Source organism: Dermacentor andersoni, chromosome 3 (genome assembly GCF_023375885.2).
Source record: "Dermacentor andersoni chromosome 3, qqDerAnde1_hic_scaffold, whole genome shotgun sequence".
Taxonomy (NCBI): domain Eukaryota; kingdom Metazoa; phylum Arthropoda; class Arachnida; order Ixodida; family Ixodidae; genus Dermacentor; species Dermacentor andersoni.
In genome coordinates, this window is record NC_092816.1 from 206,128,075 (window position 1) to 206,152,640 (window position 24,566).

A 24,566-nucleotide genomic window follows, 5' to 3' on the forward strand; every position below is an offset into this window, starting at 1 on the left:
GTCAGGCTCTCGGATGCAGTCTAAAACAATGCCGGCCCGCTGGTTGTGCTCGTAGAAGGTTGAAAATAATCACATCATCTAAATGCTAAATGCAAATCTCCCATTCGAGACCGCGGAGAATGGAGCCCGTAAATCGCTCTAAGGTTTATGGGGCATTACATAAACCAAATGGTATGCCTTTAAATTCATAGAGGCCGCTAGGCGTAAGAAAAGCGATTGGCAAGAAATATCGATCGGCAGCATGGCACATAATAGAATTTCTTCTGTACCACATTCAACTCTGGCCCTGAATTCACTTTGAAAATCTACGCCTAAAATGGCATCATGAGTTTCGCGGATCCATACAGTGAACTCGACTATAAAACTATGTCCTATTCTACACCCGTTCTGCATCCGTAACCATATCTCAGGAAATATCCACTAAATTCCATAGGTACCTTGGTTCTCCACAAGGAAAGCGGAATATTACACATCATGAAAGGGGTCAGGGAAGGAGACAATTTCTACGAAGATATTCATTGCATGCTTAGATGTATTTAAGGTATGAGAGTGTGAAGGCTTAGGAGTGAGAATCAGCGGCTAATATCTAAATAACCTTCAGTTCGAAGATGATACTGTGTTATTCAGCAACATTGGGAATGAATTGGAACAAATGATCGAGCCCCTTAACGGATAAAACGTAAGGGTTACATTGAAAATTGCTGTGCAGAAGACACAGGTAATGTTGAATAGATAACAAATGATCGCTAGTCAGCCTCTAGTCTTTGTAGGAGTACGTTTATTGAGGTCAATTACTCACAGGATACCCTAATCAGGAGAAAGAAATTCACAGAAGAATAAAAGAAAGTTGTGCATACGGCATACATTACCAAATCCTGACGGGAAGCTTACCACTGTCGTTGAAAAGAAAAGTGCACAATCATTGTATTCTACCGGTGCTAATATATGGTGCAGAAACTTGGAGGTTAATAAAGAAGCTCGAAGACGAGTTAAAGACCTCACAAAAGGCGATGGAAGGAAGAATGTTTGATGTATCTTAAAGAGACAGGAAGAGAGCTGTGTGGATCAAAGCGAGAACGGAATAGCCGATATTGAGGTTGACATTAAGAGAAACAGATTGAGATGGGCAGGCTACGTAATCCTTAGGATAGAAAACCGTTGGATCATTAGATTTAAAGAATAGGAGCCAAATGTAAAGAAGCGCAGTTGAGGACGGTTGAGAACTAGATGGGGTGATAAAATTAGGAAATTTGCAGGCGCAAATTGGAATCAGCTAGCGCAACACAGGGGTAATTGGAGAACGCCGGGAGAGGACTTCGTCGTGCAGGGGAGATAACAATGTCTGATGATGATGATGATGATGATGATGATGATGATGATGATGATGATGATGATGATGATGATGATGATGATGATGATGATGATAGGCATGATCCTGCCGGATTCCTCTTGGGCAGGGCCCAAATCGACGTTGCGGAAAGGTCCCGCAACGTCCCTAAATGAAGGTTTTGCTGATCTTGTCAAGCGAGCACTGCTTCAACGGAAGGTCCTTAAAGACCAACCGGCCGGCGATATGCACCGAAAGGATAAACTGGTGACTGGCACTCATTCACGGGCGCACTAACACGCAGAAGGTCCGAGCTTCGTAAGCTGTTAAAGAAGAGCTGCAAAGAGCGTCTCCAGTACGGTAAGCACTTGTTCAGAGGACTTAGCAGAGGGCGTTTGTACCTGAGAAAGAACCCCGTGTGTAGACTTCGACTGACTTTTCAAAGTGCTCCGAGTCGTGTCTTTGTCGTTAGTTTCAGTCTCTTACTGGCTAAAAGCGCCACTAGGTTCGTAAGCTTCTTTGTTATCAACCTTGGTGAAAGGCTCAGTGCAGAGTGGGGAGGTGTGCGCGTGTCTGAAGGGCAGCGAATGCCATTTCACGCCCGAAGTGGCCGCTTGAGAAAAATGACTACTTCGTGGTGTCCTTGTATGTGGGTCAATTGAAGTAGGTTTCTGTTTTTGCGCGATGGAGGACGGCACACGCGGTGGGAAAGAAGGCTGTTCTGGAAGGGACAGGTAATCGCGCCGGGACGTTTTAGGAGCCCTTTGGTGTGTAGTCAAATGCACCTATGACAGCGCACAGCTGTTGAGGATTCTCTGAGCGTAGTATGGTTGTGAGTCGTTTTTCGAAGAATGTTCATTTCTTATTCATCGGGAATAGTCTGATGTTGCTTCGTAGTTGCCGGAGCAGTTCACACGCTTCTCAGCAGCCTCGCAGTTCTCGTCTTCGTCGACTTCACGGCATCGTTTGCACACGTTACATCAGTTTTGCGGACTCCGCTGACATGGTCCATTTTGATGCGCCGACGGCACTGCCACGACTTTGGCACGAGGGGGGTGTACTGAATGTCTCCCGTAGTCAGTTTTCACATGTAAAGGCAGGGCTTCCGACTGAAATCGTTGTTTAATGCGCCGAGATTGTCCGATTCGATGGATTTTAACTACTTGTAATGACGACGATAGCATATCAGAAGTGCTACTATACGCCAGGCCTCAAGTCTCCTGTGCTTAAATCAGAATCTTGAGGTACCGAAACAACAGAGCATACATAATATGTTGGGCATTACACGGTCAATGATCATCATGATGAGAGATTTCTCAACGTCTTGCAGACAACAACCGCAACAGCAACAATAATAATGATATTAGGAGTTATAAAAGTAACAATAATAACAAATAAGATTAAGAAATAACAAGGTTCAAGCCTTATGAGCGTTGTATGGCAGCGCGAAGTTGGATATGTACGCCTCGTATGTCTGTAAAAACTAGCGTTTTTCAACAGGTTTGGGAATAAGTAAAAGACGACAACGATGTTATTTGTTACATACCGTGGACCATATAGGTGATCGAGCCTATAGTGTAGCTGAGGTTAAGACAGCGTAGCTGGTGGGCCTCCTTAATGCTCGTTAGGCTGGCTCAAACTGCCTGCGGCATGCCTCGAATGCGCTGTTTTGGCGGCGTCAAAACGAATTGCGCTCACTCTTATAAGTGGCGCTCGTGCGATACAACGCCTTATCGGCGGCTGTCAGGGTGACAGAATGGTACAGATGCCACAATACATGTGTAGTGCGGTGAGTCAGCAATAACTTACATCGTGAATTTAAACAAGATGTGTAAGTTACCTGTCTACTCTTTGAACGTGGTGCCACGTCATCTTCTGCAGGCGCCTGTAGGCCACAGCAACGACTCGGAACCCCTCCAGCGTGTAGCCGCGAAGCACTTCAAAGTATTCCGCCGGTACTGGAACGTGATGCAAAATATGAGGCAGCGGTTTTCTGGCTGCTCAACAGAAATAAGGAGCCAGTGAAGTAAGCACGCTGTAGCTTTTATGCAATAGCGTCTAATTAGGTCGCACCTATAGTTTCTGACGTACAGTTCTCGTTTAAACATTGACAGTCATTTTAGCATATACTAAAGAGGGTGAAGGCGAAAGCCTGTACTTTTAAGATACATGCGTTAAATTATTCGACATTCTCAGTGGAACGTGTTGATACTTCTCATTACTTGATTCTCCAACCAAAGCTCATGACGCCGAGTGCCTTAATTAACTCAATATTTATTAACTTTGCCAGCTGCGCAAGAAGAAGACGAACGCGCGAGCAGTGACACGAGCGCGTGTGTGCTCGAGGCGAGCTCGCACTACTTCCTGTACCGCACGCCGCGTTTTCAAGGCCATCGGGGCTAGGAGACATTTAAGGCTTTCGCCTTAACAAAGCCAAACAGGACACAATTCAGAATGTTAAGGACATGAACATGATCCGTGTATTTCATCTGGCATACTGGGCTATTTGATCAAAATATAAAGGCTCGTTCAGGAAAAAAAAAAAAAAAACACTTTGGTCAGTTTATGATATTGTCACGTTGTATGCGTGTCAATATTCATAAACGTACTGTGTAACTGCAGTATAAGGCACTCAGTTTTCAAGGAGTAGTGCAGTCAACGCAACTTTCATTGCTGTTTTTCAACCACTCTAAAAAAAAACAAGTAAAAAAACTATAATTACTATACAAAAGCTTTCAGCCAATATGTTCACCTTCGAAGCGGAGCCAAATGTGTCCAAACAATGCAGCTTCTAACTAAAATGTGCTTCCGTGTGCTTGTTTTGTGTTATTCAATCACATCGTAATCTTCCACACAAAGTAAAGGAAAAATACAATGTTTCGGAATGTTTATTTCAACTTCATTTAACGTAATGATGCATTACTGGTGTTGCTAAAAAAATAACATTGCACCTGCTGGCATGAATTGAGGTAGGATATTTTCGAACGTTTATATTTACTTTAATGGTCCATTTCGTAATCTTCCGAAGAGTAAAACAATAATTAGAGACTATAAGAGAGATACCTTTGGAGCAATAAATATTGCGCTGAGTCTATTTCTTAACATATTCTTGAGTGATTTCAAAAATTGTAGCGTACAATCAAACTGGAATATGTTTTCAGCAGAGGTAAATCGCTTAATCAATAAGCACATCGAAAACCGTACTATAACGTGCAAACCGCACGTGCCTTGGTACAAAAATGATTTAAAGCGACTATTCAACAAAAACAAAAAACAAAAAAAAAGACGACTGTATCGTTCCGCGAAGCAATCACCCACTGACTCACGTTGGAATGCTTACATGTTAGCATCTAACGTCTATGTAGCCGCACTAAAATACGCTAAGGAAACATTCTTATCTACTACATTACCATCAATGCTGACGTACAAAAATTTTGGCGCGTCATACATCCACCTTCTGATGATTCTATCACTCTTAAGACTTTCTCTGGTAACCCTGTTCCAAAAACACCTATGCGGAACTCTCCTGAATAATACCTTTGTTAAACATTTCTTGCGGCCAGCTGAGATTGAATTACCTGTCTTGAATGACAATAACTTCTTAACTATGCCTCCAGTGACTGTTGAAGTTGCCTGAGTTATTCGACTAATAGATTAATTGAAGATACATCCGTCACACAGCTTTGATAGCATCAGTGCTAAATTTCTGAAAAACAGCTGCTTTTAGAGTTCCATTGTAATAACCAAAATATTTCAACAATCACTTAACACATCTACTGTTCCGTCAGAATGGAAAATAGGAAAAATAAGTCCTTTGCATAAATCTGGCAGCTAAACATCACCTACAAATTATCGCCCGATATCATTAACCAGTACCTCCTGCAAACTGCTGGAACATATGTTTACTAACCTTGCGGACTTTCTTGAGTCTAATTCATTTTTTCGCCATCACAAAATGGTTTTCAAAAATCATTTTTATGTGAATCACAATTATTAACATTTACTCACAAAATACACCAAATACTTGAACGTTCTTCTCTTGCCGATTGCATCTTTTTAGATTTTTCTAATGCCTTTGACAAAGTATGTCATAAACTTTTGCTTTATAAACTAAGCAAATTAAACTTCGATCAAAACGTTCTAAAATGGATTGAGTCATTTCTCGTTAACCGTTCTCAGTTCGTAACAGTTAATGGTCATGACACACCTGATAGCGATGTTCAGTCCGGTGTGCCACAAGGCTCAATCCTGATACCTCTATTGTTCCTTATGTATATTAATCACTTACCTTGAGCAATAACTTTTGACCTACATTTATTTGCAGACGAATGTGTAATCCTCAGAGAAATAACCAACGAACACGACATCACCCTGCTTCAGGCCGATCTTAATAACGTGAGCAATTGGTGCAGATTGGGGTGAAAGGAACTCAACATTAACAAGTGCAAATGTCCGAGAGCATCCCGATCTAACGTTAACCTGTCTGTGTACTACTTGAATAACGTTGCTTTAGAATTACTAAGTTCATATAAGTACTTAAGCCTGCACATACCATCTAAATTAACGTGGAATCATCACGTCTGATATATGATTAAATAAATCAACCGCTTGCTGGGATACTTACGCCGAAACTTTTCTCGTGTTCCCTCTCCTTTAAAGATAATACTTTATAAAACCGTGTTACGGCCAAAATTAGAATACGCGACAGCTACACCGGACCCCCTTCACGAAAACCTAATACATTCCCTTGAAGTAATCCAAAGCAACGCCACTAGTTTTATTCTTTGGAACTACAACCATAGTGCGAGCGTGTCTTCAATGAAATAGCATCTGGGTCTTCAACCGGCCAGCAACACGTCGAAGAATTTCCCGCCTTTCATTTTTTCATACGCTGTATCACCACCCTACACTTCATCCACCAATTCATGTCGGGACCATATTACTTATCGCACCGTACTGATCATCAGCATAAATTTAGAATTGATGCACGTAACACGACACGTTTTTACACTCACTTTTGCCACATACGTCAAAAGATTGGAATGAACTTCCTTCTGACATTGTATCCATTAATAACAATGATAATTTTGGAGAAGCACTAGCTAACACTGTATAATAGCAAACATTTGTACGAACTACTGTAGGTGTTTTCCTTTTTCATTTTTTAGGTTAGTTTTATATGTCATGTTCTATTACTGTATTTATCACACTTTCAGCTAGCATTGTATAATTAGTAAATATTGTGTATAAGCTCGTAATTTATTTATTTCTTATTTGTTGTATAACCCACTCCCCTATCTAATGCCGAAAGGCCCTGAGGGTAAATAAATAAATAAATAAATAAATAAATAAACAAAAAAAATAAATAAAAATTTGAACTGCGTTTAACATAGTGCAAGTTACCGAGGACGCTAAGGAAGTAATGCTAGAGCTGGCTGGTAGGAATTGAGTTAAGACATGGACGCGTACGCGCTAAACGACCACCCGGCGCCTCTTCAAGCCTCAATATGTACTTTAGCGGACGCGAGTACCACCACAGATGTATGCACTATTACCATCGCAATTCCATGAGGCGTGGTAGTCGCAGTCAAAGTGGCTATTGGTGGCGAGGATACCTGTTTCGGGGACGCAGAGGGCTTGTATGACCTCTGGGGCGCCCTTGGCGTACAGCTCCATGTGGCGGCTGCCCAGCGTACGGCACACGACGCTCATGCGCTGCAGGGAGGACGAGAAGGGGAACTGCCGGATGATGCCCACTTCGAACGGCACCTGATGTGAGAGGCAACGCATGAGGGTGGCCTTTGTTGATGTTACACTATAGTCATCTAAAGGATGCCCCAGTAATAAAGCGGTGGAATGGCCACGATCAGAAGGCTTAGAGGGTATGCAGAAGCATTGCTCATTCATTATGGAAAAGCTGGAGAAGAAATAACAATGAAAATCCTATTTCAGAACGAAATACTTGTCTCGTTTGTGGGCTACAATAAAGAAGACCGAATTGGCACACCGATGATCACGATGTATGATTTTTTGAGTGTGTGTTGAGCAAGGGTTCGGCACGCCGAATTACCTATTCTTGTGAATACGTTGGGGCTGTTCTTGCAATATTGTTTACTCATGGCAATGTTAAATGAGAACAACATTTCATTTGTTTGTTCCGGTGAATCAAGTTTCCTTTAAGAAATGAATACCTGTGCGTAATGACGCTATGCATGAGTGTAATGAATACATGTTTGGGGACCTTCTACAATGTTCTCAAGGTTCTGTAATGCGGAAAACATGGAAACCATGAGCATTCTTCTATTCTGTTATTAGTACCGGGCAACCACAGTGGCATTGGATTCTGATATAGCATACCAAAGCCTCAACTCACCTTCTGTGACACGCACTAGTTAATTGCTTTCACCAACGGCACTTGTTGCCTTTGCACGCTCATCGGTGCGAAGCGAGGACAGCCTTCTCAGTTTTCAAAGCGCTTACGTGCCACATAATGCACGTTTCAGTTAAGCTATCCCAGGACCTCGACTGCTTCGTCAAGTGTTGTTCAATGCTACTTGTCAACGGCCAGGACATAAGCCTCAAAAAAAAAAAAAAAAAAAATCTGGCAGAACTCATCTCTCGATGATTGTCAACGTGCAACTTGTAGGGCGGATATGCAATGGAGGGCAACCTGCGGGGCGGATATGCAACGTGTAGGGCAGATAACCGCTGTTCCATTATATTCACAGCACGGACGCCAAAGAAAGGAAAGCGATGTCGAGGACGGTAGAAAATTAGGCGGGGAAATGAAACTAGGAAGTTTGCAGGCGCAAGTTGGAATTGTAAGATTCAGGGGTCGTGACTTCAGAGTCTGGCGTCAACTGAGGGTCTCTCTATAGCCTACGCCGCCGGTGCGTCTCGTATCGGGTAGCCGGCCGACGCTACCGGGGCGTTACACGGAGGCTATACGGGCTCAGGGCGTGGTCCGAGCTTTCTTAACCAGAGTATTCTTTAGTGAAGAGTACTGCATTTATTTACGATATGTACATGAGGAGTAGAGAACGTCATGTCTCAACAATCTAGCGTGACTGAATTTAAGCACCAGAGCATCCAAAAAGTCCGCTTACGTCTATGTGTTCCTCCCTAGATCCCTAAGTCAGGGAAATCTGCTGTCACACCTTCCTCCAACCGGAGCTTCCAACGTGGCCTAAGGCTTCGCCTTGAGGGTGGCGGGGCGCCTAAGCACTCCAGCACCTTCGTCCCCTGAAGACAATCGGAGAAGTAACCTCGGGTGCATGCGGCTGACTGCCCAAGAGAAAGGAAGGGAGACGCGCTAATAGGACGGTTCACGCTTGTCTCGTTGACGCGTGTCGGCTCATGGAATGGCCAAGTAATTAGCTGGTTCTTGCCACGATTGGTATGGGCGGCTAGCAGCAGCCGTAACGAAAGGGCGCAGAAAGCACTCTCCAGGAAGTTTATTTGCCCCAACGTCGTGGTGGGCGGCCCAGTGGCATCCGTCAACTACACTGTCTTCCGTCAATCACGTCACACCATGGTGTGACCCCTGGTCTGACTGATGGAACGCACTGTTAACTTGCAAAAGGTGAAGCGGTTCCTGTCAGGAAATCAAGAGAGGTTCGATGGTCGCTACCCCCGATGCCCGATCGTAACAGAATCAGCTAGCGCAAAACAGCAGAAATTGGAGATCGCTGGTGGAAGGCTTCGTCCTGCAAGTGGACATAATTAATATGCTGATGATGATTATGATGAGATATGCACATATATGGCGCACATCTGTGTCAGTTTCATTTATTTTGTCCTTTGTGTGAACAGCATAGCACTGTATGCATAACGATATTGATGGAACGACAAAGGCAATATGACGACGACCGCATCACGACAAAAGGATGATGATTTTGAAATGATAACAATGGCATACCGATGACAGGGTGACGACGACGACGCCATGAGTAAAATAGAATCACGACCAGCGTATGATGACGATGGCGTGACGATTTTACGATGACGACTCTATAACGACAATGACATGACGATGATGATGTGACGACGATGACTTGCCGACAATGACGTAATATTGATGGCATGACAAAAACGGTATGACGAGAGATAGGTGATGAATTCGGAATGATGATAATCATAGGACCACGGCGATATACCGATAAAGGTATGATATGGAATGCATGATAATGAATGCATGACGACAACTGTATGAAGACGATGAAATGACGTCGATGGCATGACAATGGTGGCGTAATTACGACTGAGTGATGAAAGCCCAATTAAGATCGAATGAATAAGAAGCAATGACGTGGACTAAACAGTGAAGGCGGCATTACGATGACTGCAATGGGATGACGGCAACTTTATGATTTTGATCGCATGACGAAGACAGCATGACCAAACTGCAATGACGATGATGGAGCGACGACGACGCCTCACGTTCACCAGCACAATCTTTTTGGCCCAAGGTAGCAAAGAACCTGGATGAGGGGGTCAGTGTTGGAGACAGACAGACAGGCAGAGACAAAAAGGTGTTTGAAGGAGGCAAAGAAGGATATATAAAAAATTCGGCGGAGGCATTTAAGACTGCTTACGTGTGGCAATGTGAAAGCATTGTAGTTTCTTCGCTGAAATATTTTTTATGCACGTTCCTTGCCCGCGCAAGCTCTCACCTCGATGCGCTCGCTTGCCCGCGAGTAGTTCATAACCTGAGGGACCGTTCAGTTGCATTATATCGTGCATGAATGGTTTTTCACGCGAGAGCATTAAGAGGCCCCTGCTGCAGAGAATCCTGCGTCCCGTGTCCAGGGTCGAGCGTCTTTTCGCGATATACCATTCCGAACCACATATACCAAGCCACTCTTCTGTCACTAAAGTTGCTCATACCTTGTCTTTCACTCTTTGCTAAGTTCTTCCTCGGAACTTTGAGAATGACAGCCCACAAACGAATGTCATAAAGAGAAACACCGACAGCGCATACCTTTTATGTTAGATTTTTGTCATACAGAGAAAGTGATTCTTTAGTTGAACGACTTCGAGGTTGTCATGAGCCGAAAGGCAAGAAGAAGACGGCTGCGGGCGTCATCGCCGGCAAGTGTTTTAACCAATAAGGATATACCTCAGCGCTGGCCGCACACTGTTCTCTTCTTGCCCGTGGACCCTCTGACCAATTTGCGGCTCCTGAACAGGCAGGTTCTTTCTCTGTTACTCGAGGGCACCGCACTGAGTGAGATTAAAGGCATGCGAATAAGCTCATGGAAGAATATCTTGGCTGTAGACGTTCTACATCGTAGCCCAATACAAAGTCTTCGGAATGCCAAGGAAATTGACAAAGAAAAAGTGCGATCATTAGTCCCTACAGGCGGTAATGGCGTCATATATGACGTCCACGTTTTCTCTCTTGCCGACGACTTGCCTATATTAATTAATAAAGCCAACAGCAAAAGGAACTGTAATCACGTATCTCACCAGACTCGGAAACACACGCTACGCGAAGCTTGTGTTTGAGGTAGACTGCCTTCCCTCTCACCTCAAGGTTGGCCATGTCCGCCATGCATTTCGATCTTACATACCGAAACTTCTGCAATATCACACGTGCTTCAAGATTGGTCATGGAAAAATCGTCTGTATCAACAATGCTGTATGCCGACGGTGCGCTGAATCCCATTCAGAAGACGTCTGCCACGCGGATGTCCTGGAGTGCCGTAATCCGCCTTTTTAACGGCGCGACGGCGCATGCGCCATGCCCTAGCGGATTAGTCGCAAAACGTTTCGGGAGGGACGCGGGCGCGGCCGCGCGGCATGATATCGCGGGAAACTACCCCGGGAAAAAAAAGCGCACGGACGCTCACTGCACCAAACACTTGTGCCGTGCACCGCGTTGAAACTATACTGGTAGCTCGACGTTGGTGCGGTGCCGAACACGTGCGGAGTGCAAGACTGCAACTCCACTTTAAAACAAAAAAAGGGTCAGGGCTCATTCCGGACAGCACCATGAACCACGTAGTTGCCGCCTTGCATTGACGGCTGTCAATTTATCGATAAACCCCTGCGTTACACTTGGGCGACACTTCAAAGACATGTTGCTGGTGCAGTCTTCTTGCAGCGTCAGCCCACTCTTGTTGGTGGTGGCAGCGACTGCCTGGCTTCATGCACTCGTTTAAGGCGTGGTAACACTGGGTCGGCACGAGACTGACAAGACGCTGACGCCGACGATTCAGCACTGTGTCACTGAGACCATTTGATCATGATAGGCCAACAACGACGTAACCGACGGGTGCGAGTTGTCATATAGCGCGACGGGTTTTCTTGTCGATGGCACCGACAAAATCAGCTTGCCGACGACGATAGCTTGACCGAACCCTACACGATCAGACGTCGAACCGACAACGTGATAGCTGCAGTTCATTCACTTGTATGTATATTTACTCGTGCTCAATATGCATCGACATGCCTTCGAAGATGAAATGCACGAGCTTCAGTCCTCTCAAGCCGTGCACGTGAAGTTTGAGTCAATGTTAATCCGGTTTAGCGAAGGTTGAGTTACGCCTGACCCCGTCCTGTTCGTGCACCCGCTACCGATGGACCTGAACTTAAAAAAATAACCAATCATGAAGAGGGAAACCACTCTTATAATTCAGTTGTGACCCCTAGAGTGATCTGATAACTGCTCTTCACTTCGCATGGGCGTACACAATAAGTGGCAAGCGGCGACGTAGCGCTGTGTCAACATCTTGTACTTTGGTCACCGTTGCCGAACGCTGCCGGCTGCATTCCCGTAGATGGTGGGTCTGTGTGTGTTGTTGTGCTGACACATTGCTTAATTCCAGGGAAGCACTGCTTACTTCTGCGTCAAACGGCAAAGAAAAGAATAGTCATTCGGTACAGCAGCATAAACTCGCTCATTACCAATGATGTCAGCAATGGAATCCGCGTTTTTGCGAGAGGACTTCACGGCCTATAAGTGGGGTCATATGCCGAGCACAGTTTTCTCCAATAATAATTTATGGCACGCGCCATGATGATGAAGTTAAACAAAGGCGTGAATCAGTAACAGCCTGTAATATATATGTGTGTGGATCACAGTTGCAGTTCAAGTAACACGGCCGCTCATATTGAATCGTCTCAGAGGAGAACAACGCGGCTCAGATGCGCAGATGTGAATGTTTTCCTGCATTATTATGAGATTACTTCACATCAGCGATGCGCTGTTTCTGCAATATTCGAAGAGCTAACAGCAATATGAAGCTGTACATGTAGATGTAAACAAATGCACCGCTTTGGCATATTCCCCGTGGAAGGCTGTGCTCGAAGGCTTCTTGAATATGTGAGATATTTAGAGAATGCGTAAAATGAATACAAAAAGAATACAAAAGGCAGCCGCATCGGCAGACGGAACTCGGCGTGCCTTTCTCGGCTGCGCTGTTACCACAACAGCGCCCTCGGGCCTGTTCACCCACTATAGTCGACATGCTGCCCCGGAGAAAGCATTAATAATAGGGGAGAGTTTTAGGTTAGGGGACGCAAGTGGCCTGCGTACGCAAGAACTAGGGTCGACGGTACTACGCATACGCAAACGCCTACGTCGGAGTCTGCGCATGCGCAGTACCATGGGCCCTAGTTCTTGCGTACGCAAGCCGCTTGCGTCCCCTTACCTAACACTCTCCAATTATTTGCGATTCACGAAACGCACAGCCGACGCACACTCAACATGGGCGCAGGTACACAAATAAACCGGCGAAATCCCCGGCCCCCTTCCAAAACGTTTCCAGCGGTGTGCGTCAGAGGACAGCACAGGAACGTGAAAGAGGCGGATTGCCGTAGTTCCCACAAACCCTCATCGAAGGACTGCCCGAGCGTCCGGGAGGAATTCGCGGTTCTAAAGCGAATGGTTCGGGATCACTAAACACACAGCGAGGCTGCCGCTACACTTAGGCAGCGATGGTGTCGCCACCGAAGAGTGCAACGAAACGCCGCAACAAGCAACACGCCGTCTTCCGACAAAGCGGCTACTACACCCACGAGGAAGGCCACCATGAAAGACATCGTGAAAACGAAGAAAGTGGCAAGACTTGATCATCCTGCAGGGTGGCTTGCACTTCCAAGAGCAGCAGCTGCCACGAAGATACCTCGGATACCGCCGCCATCGACACCCTCATATACCGATGATGCAGCGACACCTATTGCTTGCCAGCTTATAATAATGGTGTGGTCACTGATGAATGCTATGCGTGTTCTACTCAGCAGCATGAAAACCCCGTTGGCCGCAGAGCACACTGATGTGGTCCCGACAACCTTCCTAACGTGTTTCTGAAGAGATATGCGGAATCTGTTGCAAAGTTTCTAGTTACTTTATTTCGTATTTCATTACTTCATGGAGAATTACCGAGCGACCGGAAGATAGCCAGGGCTGTGCTAATACACAAGAAAAGTGACGGCATATTATTACAAAGTTATCGTCCAATATCACTTACATCATCATGTTGTAAACTAATCGAACATATTATTCCCAACCAGATTAATGAATTTTTAGATGCACACGCAGGCCTCTCTAATTTCCAGCACGGGTTTAGAGAAGGATACTCAACAATTACACAACTAGTGACAGTAATACATTCATTCGCTTCATGTCTCGATAAGAACGGGCAGATTGATGCAATATTTCTTGACTTCAGTAAAGCTTTCGATAGAGTTCCCCATGACAAACTAATTTTAAAACTCAGGCGCATTGGCCTCCCAGAAATTTTAATCATATGGATACCAAACTATTTAACCAATCGCTACCAATTTGTAGCAGTTAATGAGCAGCAATCAGGTTGCCTTCCAGTCCGCTCTGGCGTGCCCCAAGGAAGTGTGCTGGGGCCATTATTGTGTTTATTACATATTTATGACATTACTTCTGAACTTGATCTGAATTTCCAAATCAGGTTGTTTGCGGATGATTGTGTGCTTTTTCAAGAAATAACTTCAATTAACGACCGAATCCATCTTAACTCCTCTCTTGCTAAGATTTTTAATGGTGTGAAACGTGGGACATGAAACTTAACACTGGTAAGGCCGTCTTTCTTCGCTTCTCTCGCAAAAAAGTTCCGCTTTCTTTTAACTACAGGCTAGGTTCATCACCTTTGCTGGAAGAGACTGAATATAAGTATTTGGGTGTCACACTTACTAATACTTTATCATGGAATTTACATATAGATAACATCTGTTCTTCCGCATTCCGTAAACTGTACTTTTTAAGACGTAAGCTTATAAATTCTCCCCCTAGCGTAAAATTACTTGCTTACAATTCACTAATTAGACCTAAACTTGAATATGCAGCCGTTGTCTGAGACCCATTTAATAAACACAATATCACCCGCCTAGAAAAGGTACAGAGAAAAGCTGTAAGGTTTATTTACTCTAAATTTTCCCCGTATGACTCGCACTCTGAATTAATGCAGATTAACGCTATCCAATGTCTTGAACAACGAAGAAAAACTTTACGTTTGCAATTTCTTTCCTTGCTTCGGAATCAAGATCTAGCTATTAACCCTTCTCCTTCTCTGTCGCTTTCAACGTCAAGGCATACACGCCACCATCATCCTAATTCCCTGACGCCGTATTTTGCGCGAACAGATTTATTCAAGTTTTCATTTTCCCCTCGCACTGTAACCGACTGGAATGATTCTTTATTGCCTTTCGCCACACTTTTACGTTTTTTTTTTAAATTTGTTATTATTGTGTATTGCTTTGTCGTCATTTAACCCACCCTGCTTGGACCTGTACAAGGTTTGCAGTATTGAATAAAGAAAGAAAGAAAGTGCTGGAGACCCTGGGTCCAGTGCCTTACCCTAGAGCCCTAGGGAAAAGCAATTGCATGCCAGAGGCCATCGTTTCGAGAGGAGGTTCAGAATGCAACTGTATTTCAATGTAATGGGAGAGGACTTAAGTCGCTGTGTCCCACTTTCGACAGTTTGTCTTCGTAAGTCAGTTCCCTATTATTGTCCTTTGTGAGCCAAGCCTGTCATCTCCCATCAGACTTTTCGGGTATGAGTGCATTATTTCCTCCACCCACGGGCAATGCAGCGAAATTATTGTTTTATAGGCCATGACATGACGTATGTTCATCACCCCGTGTCACAGGACAATGAAAACCAGTAAGTGTGTTTGACTGTGAAGAAGAGCAAGGTCACGTTCACAGTTCTCTGAGCCTGCTTATCACCGTGAAGTCGTTTAAACTGCGAGCGCTTACGGGAAATTTTGACGACTCCACCATTGTGGGTGATCACTGAAGATTTCACTGCCCACCAATATCTCTGGGGAAGCTCCAAGTTTAACTCCAGGGGCAGAAGATTGGTGTCCACTGCCTCTGAAAGAGAACTTTGTTAAATGATGGAAGCTCCACATATCTGCAAAAAATGGCGCATAACAGCCGTCTCGACCTTAGCTTTGTTTCGCGCTCCCTTAACATAAGGGTTCAATGGTTCTGGGACTTGGCAACGCAGGGAAGTGACCACATCCCGACTTATCTCATCATTGAGAGACTGATAGCTACAAGTTCTCCGGGGCCGTTCAATGCAGTGACCGGCCGAAATTTTATCAATCATGGAAGACTGCTGTCGAGAGGACATACCCTCCAGCCTAGGCGACGCAATAACAGGTGCCTTCCCGGTTGCCACACATTCGATTTTGGAAAAGTTCCGCACGCACCGAATTCAACATCGAGTTATGGAAACTTCTGGCACTTCGCCGCCGTGCGGAACGAAGATATAGGCGCATCAAGTCTATCCATAATCTCAGATTGGCCAGACGTACACAGAAGAAAATTCAGCGTCGTATGTACAATCTAGCTTCACAACGATGGGTGTCTTTCTGCGAGTCTCTAGATCCCCCAAAGCCTTTGTTTCTTATATGGAGAACCGTTCGTGGCCTCCGTGCAACCTCTGGACAGCGCCACCCATTTATTTCCCTTGTATTTTACCAAGAATGCAAAGAGATTAAAGTGGCAGAAAGCTTGTGTAGGAGCATTTCCGGGGAAGCAAGCTCCACTGGAACGCAGGCTCACGACCACTCACCATACTCACGTGATTCTCGTATTCTCTGGACGGCTGCGCTTGCTCTATGCAGGCGTTCTTCAGCGCCAGGACCTGATCGCATTACATACCGCGATTTGTGTAACCTTGGTGAACGCGCTCGAAAGGCACTCCTTCTCCTATACAGTGACTCATGGGAGAGTGGCACGGTTCCCCAGCAATGGATGACAAGTCACCTTATTCCGCTTCTCAAAACTGGCCAGTTGCCTCTGGACATTCTGTCATACCATCCGATCGCGCTTGCTAGTTATACAAGAAAAGTAATGGAACGGATGTTTCTAACGCGTCTGGAGTAGTACCTGGAGCACTGTGAAATTTATCCAGATACGTTGACAAGATTCAGGAGCGGCCATTCATCGTAGACAACGTTGTCGACTTGGTAAGTTACGTGGAATCCCAGAAGGCCTGTAAGCGCTTGTCTGATGCCTTACTTCCAGAAGTTAAAGGGGCTTACGATAACATTACCCATGAAGCAATCCTTAAAGCATTAGAAGCAATAGCACTTGGTGGCAAGATATATCTCTGGTTCATACCTACCTAAACATGCGATCATTCTGCGTGATCCCCAGCGAAGCCCTTATACTCCACTATTACAGTAGCCGTGGAGTCTTTCACGGCGGAGTACCAAGCCCAGCGCTTTTTAATCTAGCCCTCATTGGGCTACTCAAGGACCTATCAAGCACCGTTCGACTCTTTATCTACGCCAACGACATCTCTACGTGGACGTTGGGGGTGACATAGCTACAGCTTCGCGCTCGGCTTCAGAAGGCGGCCTCATCGACATCATGCTACCTTCGTAAATAAGGTTTCTAAAGATGACGTGGGAAAAGTGTGCTGTGGTATCGTTTACCCTGAAGCCAATGTCTGCATACGCCACATCAATCAAAGAACAAGTGATATCGTCCATGAGAAGTCACAGGTTCTTAGGTTCTGTGATTGACAGCGACTTGCCCTGGACTTCTCATGTTGAACCACGTGAAAACGTGACTGATTGCTATATGTCATCTGTTCAGGTTCCTTGCAGGGAGGAACTGGGGGTGTCCACACAATCTTTGTTACAGCTGTACAGGGTGTTGCTTGTTGGGTTCCTACGGTACAGCCTACCTATTATTTCCAACTCCTGCAAAACCAATTTGCGTACAGTTCAGAGCATTCAAGCCCAAGCTCTGGGGATGTTACCATGCAGTGCATCAATGGCAGAAACTATTGCTGTTGCTCAAGATTATTCAATCACGACGCACATCGCCGTCGAGACAATGCATGCATATGTCAGGAACATGTCAGGCACATCACCTCGCCACTCACCGTGGAAAGATCCCGCATGTAATTTAGTACAACTGTCAGTGCATATCATACCTCGCTTACGTCGGGTTACACACCTGCGGCAAGGTCGGTCTCTACTCCGTGGTGTTTGTGGAGTCCTGAAGTACACCTCAGAATTGCAAGACTTCAGGAAAAGTCAGATCTACCCCCGCTTGCACTAAAGCAATTGAGCTTTCTCCTGTTGTACGAGAACTACAGTAACCACGTACACATCTACACCGACGGACCGACCACATCGACCAGTTCTGGGATTGCTGCGTTTATACAGGCAAGCGGAGTAACACTCGATTCAAGACGTCACATGACACGACGTCCACGGCTGCAGAACGCGCGGCTCTGTTCAGTGGGCTTCTATTTATTGATACAGAGAGTGCTGGTACATGGCCATGTTTTCCGAAGCGAGACCAGCTTTACACAGCATGCAATCAATTCTCAGACGTGAACCTCACGAACAGCTAACATACGAAATCGCCAAACTTTATCGCGACGTCAAACAGAAAGGTCACGAAATTACTTTCCAGTGGCTACCTGGCCACTGCGAGATCAGTGGAAATGATTAATCAGACAAAGCTGCCCGAGAGTCGCATCCAGAACCACACAGCGTTCCCATTCCTCTTTCCAGGACAGATGTTGCAAGGCAGCTTCGTCACCTGACACGCAAGCTCTCTTTAACAGAGGGGAACACCCCAAATATAAGGCGTACCAGGTTGTACGAACTGAACCCTTCGTTTCAACTCCGACTTGCACTCGGGCTTCACCAACCTGAGACATCACTTATATACCGGCTGTGGTTGGGAGTGGCTTTCACAAAGGCGTACACTACTTTGATTGGAATGACCGACATTGCTGCATGCGACGGCTGCGGCGTGGAGAAGAACATAGAACAATTATTGTGCCATTGTCATCGATTTCAGTCGCAAAGACAAACATTATCTATCGCATTGTGACGACTGGGCGATTGGCTGTTTCCAATGCAGGTTGTCTATGCAGGTGCTACGACGACGACGAAGTTACTGTGCTCGGTTGCTGGTTTTCTTCTGGTGCTGCAGTTTTTCTCTGTTTACATTATTTTCGTGCATCAGTAACAGGCGCCGACGTTTGTGCTGAACCCTGAAGTCTTCTACTCTGCTGGGAGATCCTCCCCGCGGAGCTTGCCATGGAAGATATGATCTTGGACGCGTCTGGCGGTCAGCATAGACCGCCCGCGGCTCGGAAACGGCTCAGTTCGGCAGTAGGATACGACGCTACTGATTCCGAGCTTTCTGACTCAAGATCGGAAGATTCGGATGCTTTCATGCCTGTCAAGCACCGCCGCCCACGACGGACGTCTCCGGCGTCGTCCTCAAGTGAAGGGACTATCATATACAGCACCATCAAGACTACGACAGTATCTTTCATTCCCATCGACGCGATGGTAAGCCTGAATGCTATCTCTCGACAGAAACTTAATGATTTCTTCTTCAAACTTGCCCCTGGACTAATCCAAGAAGTTCGCGTGAACCCCTGGAAAAATGTCATTGCCGTTGACACGACTGATGATAAGATGGTGCAAACTCTACTTGGTTTGTCTGAAATCTGTGGGGTTCGCACACGTCCCTACATACCATAGGGTACAAATATAGTGGCTGGTGTCGTATCTGATGTGGACTTGGATCTAAAAGACGACGTTTTTAAGAACATGATCGTTTGCACGCCGCCATGCAAAATAATTAGCGTTCGAAGGCTGGGCACGTCAAAGTGCAGGAAGATACTTTTCGCCTCTGGGAAGCTGCCTAGTAATATAAAGGCTGGACTTGTGCGCTATCCTGTTCGACCTTTCGTACCACGGCCTTTGCAATGCCATGAATGTTTCAAGATCGGTCATGTTCAGGCCTTTTGCACCAGAGATCTGGTCTGTGCCAAATGCGGTGGGAATAACCATGCAGATTCCTTTGAAAGTCAGGCATATCGGTGCCCTAACTGTAATGGTGAACATTTGGCAACGGATAAAGGATGTCTCTAATTGAAGAATGAACTAAAGACACTAAAAGAAAAAGCCATAAAGAAGGCAGCAGTAGATGAGAGCTCTCGTCGCCGTAGTGCTGCCCCAGCGACTGGAAAAGCAGCGCGCTCAAAGAGTGACAAAGAAACAACACATCAGAAAGCAGGGGGGCGGACCTTCTGCCTCTCAGACACATCGTGGCCAGCGCTTCCATCGAAACCGCCGGAACAAGTATCTACAAGGACTTCGATCACAGTGGAAAGCACTGCAAACACAGTACCTAAACCTGTATCAGCCAACGACGATGTGCAACTTGTCAATCTTCTAAAGATGCTTGTCAACGTCATCAGATCTCTAATTGCCGGTCGCCAGACACCAGCAGCGTCAGCAGCAGGGCAACTTTTGGAGGCACTCGCTCCTGTCCTCGACGGCCTTCGCTAGACGTTTTACCGGAAACAATCCTAACAGTTGTCAGCAGCCTCGCCCCTTTGTGCTGCAATGGAATGTCATGTCGATGCGACCGCGGCACGCTGATTTAGCCCTTCGACTAGTCGCTATGAAGACTCCACCAGACGTTATAGCGCTTCAGGAAACTAACGTAAGGAAAGACGAATATCGATTGCCAGGCTTCGTGGGTGTCCACAGTAACACTCGATGCGCGGAACCAGCTTGTGGCTCTTTCCAGTGTGTGGAGGCGGCGCATACGCGCAATGCTTCAAAAGCATCAGTGTACGTTCGTGCTGACTTGGACTTCGCGGTTATTGACACAGACGGCATCTGTGACGATGAATTTGAGTGTGTAGCTGTTACTGCGAGCCTCAGAGGTGTGTATGCGACGGTGGCAAGCATATACAACAGGCCTACACGTTCTTCCGATACCTCGCTACTTGAGTGCTTAGTGTCTCGGTGTGGTGCGTCGTTTGTGTTATGCGGAGACTTTAATGCCCACCATCCACGATGGTGTAGCCGTCCCCAAGGCAATCGTGGGGCAGAGATTAACGAGTTCATTATCAAGAACGATCTCCAGATACTGAATGACGGTTAACCTACATTTATTGGTAGAGGAAAGGAGCATTCCACTATAGACCTTGCGATAACAACGAGAGATGTGTGCTTAGCCTGGTCATCTGAACCCGACCCGTGGGGCTCAGATCACCTACCCATTTGATTAACACCAACACATACTGCGGGTCGCCAGGATGTCGTTTATACAGTTACTAACTGGGACAAGTTCCGACAGCTGATCTCAGAGGCACCATCTCAAGACAGCCCATTTAAACTTATGAGTGAGTGCTTACAAAAAGCTACAGTACAACGAAGACGGAATATCGGCAAACCAAATCCAGATCTAAAGCTTTTGCGGCTCCGCGCATGTCGACGGCGCGCTTATAGACGGGCACAGCGCTCTAAACGACGCACCGACTGGACTATATACAGTCGCCTTGATGCAGCCATACAGTGGCATACAAAACAGCTTCGTCGCAAGAGCTGAGAAGCTTTGTGTAGTTCGTTGCATACTGGAAGTGGTTTTGGAAATGTATGGCGCATACTGAAGGCTCTCCGCACTCCTGAAATCTGCAAGAATCCTACGGCTACATTGAGCATAGCGACTGGCCAGTCATCAAAAGTAATAGCAGAGGCATTTGCAGACATTTTCGTCTCTTCTGCATCCAGTGACACCACAATTAGCGACCTTCCTTTTTTGACAAGTCACAGCACCGTAACCGCTTCCTACGGTCCAGCTTGCCAGATGGACGAGGCAGATTTCACTCTTGAGGAGCTGCGACACGCGCTGAGCCTCTCCAAACGCCGCACTGCTCCAGGCGCAGATGGTGTGATGTACCAAGCATTGCCGAACGTTGATAAGAGTTTCCATGACCGTATATTGGACGAGTATTATGAAGTATGCAGAACCGGTGTAATCCCTGCTGAGTGGAAATCGTCCGTGGTAATACCAATTTTAAAGCCCGTGCGTCCGGCAAGGCACCTCAAGTCCTACCGACCAATATCCCTAACTTCAAACATCATCAAGTTAATGGAGCGAATGGTTTTGTTTCGCTTAGATGTCAGGCTAGAGGAGCTGAATTTTTTCCCTGATGTCATGAGTGGCTTTCGTCGCCGCCGTTCGGCTCCGGACAGCATATCAGACCTTGTCTCAGCACTCGAATTTGCTAAAGAAAACAAGCATTCCGCCTACATGCTCTTCCTAGACATACAGCAAGCTTTCGATTCAGTTCCGCATAAGGCGATTATTTTCGCTCTTGCAACCGCGGAAATTTCGGGTCGTCTGCTCCAGTTTGTGCATAATTTTCTATCGGAGCGCCGGATGAAAGTGCGTGTCGTAGGAGTAACTAGTGAATACCGAAATGTGAAGTGCGGTGTTCCACAGGGCAGCGTATTATCGCCGCTTTTGTTTAACGCGGTACTCGCCGCGCTTCCAAGTCGTTTGCCTCGAGACACTGACTTCCCTGTGAGCATAGCTGTCTACGCAGATGACATTGCTCTGTGGATAAGCGGCCCTTTGCACCTTGGTCCGCGGCTTCGTGCAAGCTTGCAAAGAGCTCTCAACGCTACTCCGGAGTACTTGGGTGAAGTTGGCCTGCTCATATCACCTGCTAAGTCGGCTGCAATAGCATATCACCCTAAACAACGTGCTCGTCGAACAATGAGCTGACTGTATCTTGACGAAACGCCTATAAACTGGGTGCGTCAACACCGTTATTTGGGATTAATTGTGGATGATCGCATCTCTTGGCGTCCTGCCGTTAAATCTGTACGACGCAAATCACACTCCCTTCTTAAGTATGTGGCCGCCTTGGCTGCTCGAAGTGCTGGTTGCGACCAAACAACGGCTCTTCAGGTGTACCAGTCATCTGTACTCTCAGGCATGCTGTACGCATTAGCAATTTTGAACATACCACCTAGTTTGATGGCCCAACTGGAGCGAGATCATCGCATTGCCCTTCGACTAATGCTTGGATTACCTCGTGAGGCGCAATCTATTGCATTACTTACTGAAGCGCATCAGTTACCCCTGAGGCTGCAAGCAGATCAGAGAGCTCTATATCATATTGAGCGTTTGCTCCGCACATCGAATGGTCAATGGCTCCTTGATCGTCTGATTCACCGCCCATTATCTCGCATGGGAAAAATGGCGGCATTATTTATGGATATCACTGCCATTTCTGAACATGCTGCTTCAGATACGTCTGCGCCTCCAAAAGGTATCACGAAACAGGTATTCCCCATTTTCCTCACAATCCCTGACATGCACAAAAAGTCTGATATGGCTGTTTCGGCAATATTCCAATTGGCTCAGTCTCACTTGTTCGAAAAGTTTCCAGATTATCTTCAAGTTTTCACAGATGCATCTGTACACAACGACGGTCAAGGCGCCTCTGCAGCTATTTACTGCCCTTTAACTCAACTACGACGTATCTTTCAAGTACCTCATCCAACTTCGTCAACAACTGCGGAACTAGCAGCGATTAATGTTGCACTGAAATACGTGCAAGAGGAGTTAATTACATCGAAGGTTGCCGTCTTTACGGACTCCCGTGCTGCCCTTAGCAGGTTACAACGCAGTGAGCTTGATTGTCCACTTGTGCGCAGAATTAATGACTCTGCGAGCAAAATTACATCACGTGGGGTATCTCTCGTTGCTCAATGGATACCTTCACACGTAGGAATCGCCGGAAATGAAGAGGCTGATCGGCTCGCTTCAAGTTGCGTTCATAACAACTGTGACTGCCCAGAAATTTTGTGCAAGCTTGATGACGCTCGTCTGATGATTCGTCGCCACCTACTCAAGCAGCATCCAGATCAGCGCGTCGCAAATGGAACGTTCCCGCCCCGTGTTCGTGGTCGAGGCTTGCCTCGTCGCGCTAGAGCACAACTGCTCAAGCTGAGGGTTGGTTGCGTGAACGTGCACGAACGTTTATACAGACAAGGGCGTGCGGAAAGTCCATTGTGTATGTCTTGTGGCTGCTACGAGACACTTCAGCACCTTATATTTGAGTGTCCCGCTTTCAGTGCGCAGCGCATGTCGCTAGTGAGAAACTATCATCTCCTTGGCCTGCGGTGTGCGACACTCGAGGAATGTTTGTACCCCAGTGGCTGTGCATCTAAACGTGATCAGGCCCATCGCGCCCTACTAACCTTTATAGAACTAACTAACTTAGGTTCACGTTTGTAGCATGAACATTCAACATTCTATAGTAGCGTGACCTTCAGTGACCGGCTCTACTGTGTGTGATCAGTACTGTACCCTAACGCTTCTTCCTTCGAAGATGGGAGGTGGCGGGTTCAGACACCTTATAGTGTACATTGTGAACCGACTACCGGTGAAACGGTGATTACGTGCAGCTTTACTTGGCGTCTCATCGTGGAGAACACAATTAGCCGCATAGCGAACTAGCCATGGATGTGGTTGATAATTGTGGAGGCTGTTCGACGCGGCGTCACTTTAATGCCGGCTCCAGAGTTCTACTTTAGTCTTTAGATTTGACCTGTTGCAGTGTTCTACTTTGGTCTTTAGATTTGTCCTGTTGCTCTCCTTTCCTCTTTCTTTTTTCTTCCCCTCGTTCCTATCTTCCATTTCTGTGTTGCTGTCACCTCCCTTCAGAAGAGTAGGCAGGCGTTGTGCCCCTTCCGGTGGCAGTTGCCAGCCTGCTCCTCGCTTTCCCTTTCCTGATACCTGTGTATATGTGTATATGTGTTCAAAACAAATAATAATAATTGAAGATCACCCCTACCGCTCGTTGGCCCACAAAGCTGTGAAGCCACTTGTTTCTTTCTTGAAGGCGACTGGCCTATGTGAACGCTTCTGACTCGCTCAGGTCCTCCGCGTGCGTAGGTGAGC

The 24,566-nt window shown here is 46.3% G+C and overlaps 1 protein-coding gene across 5 annotated transcripts in view; it reads right to left on the reverse strand.

Annotated features, from left to right (window-relative positions):
• Window positions 1-24,566, reverse strand: part of LOC126524341 (polyamine-transporting ATPase 13A3-like) — a 358,071-nt gene that overhangs the window by 91,711 nt on the left and 241,794 nt on the right. For all 5 annotated transcript variants that reach the window (XM_072287406.1, XM_072287408.1, XM_055067260.2 and 2 more), the window contains 2 exons: window positions 6,943-7,096; window positions 3,168-3,285 (listed from right to left, as the gene is read on the reverse strand). In XM_072287406.1, the coding sequence (XP_072143507.1) occupies window positions 3,168-3,285; window positions 6,943-7,096 (272 nt within the window). The remainder of the gene's footprint in view (window positions 1-3,167; window positions 3,286-6,942; window positions 7,097-24,566) is intronic.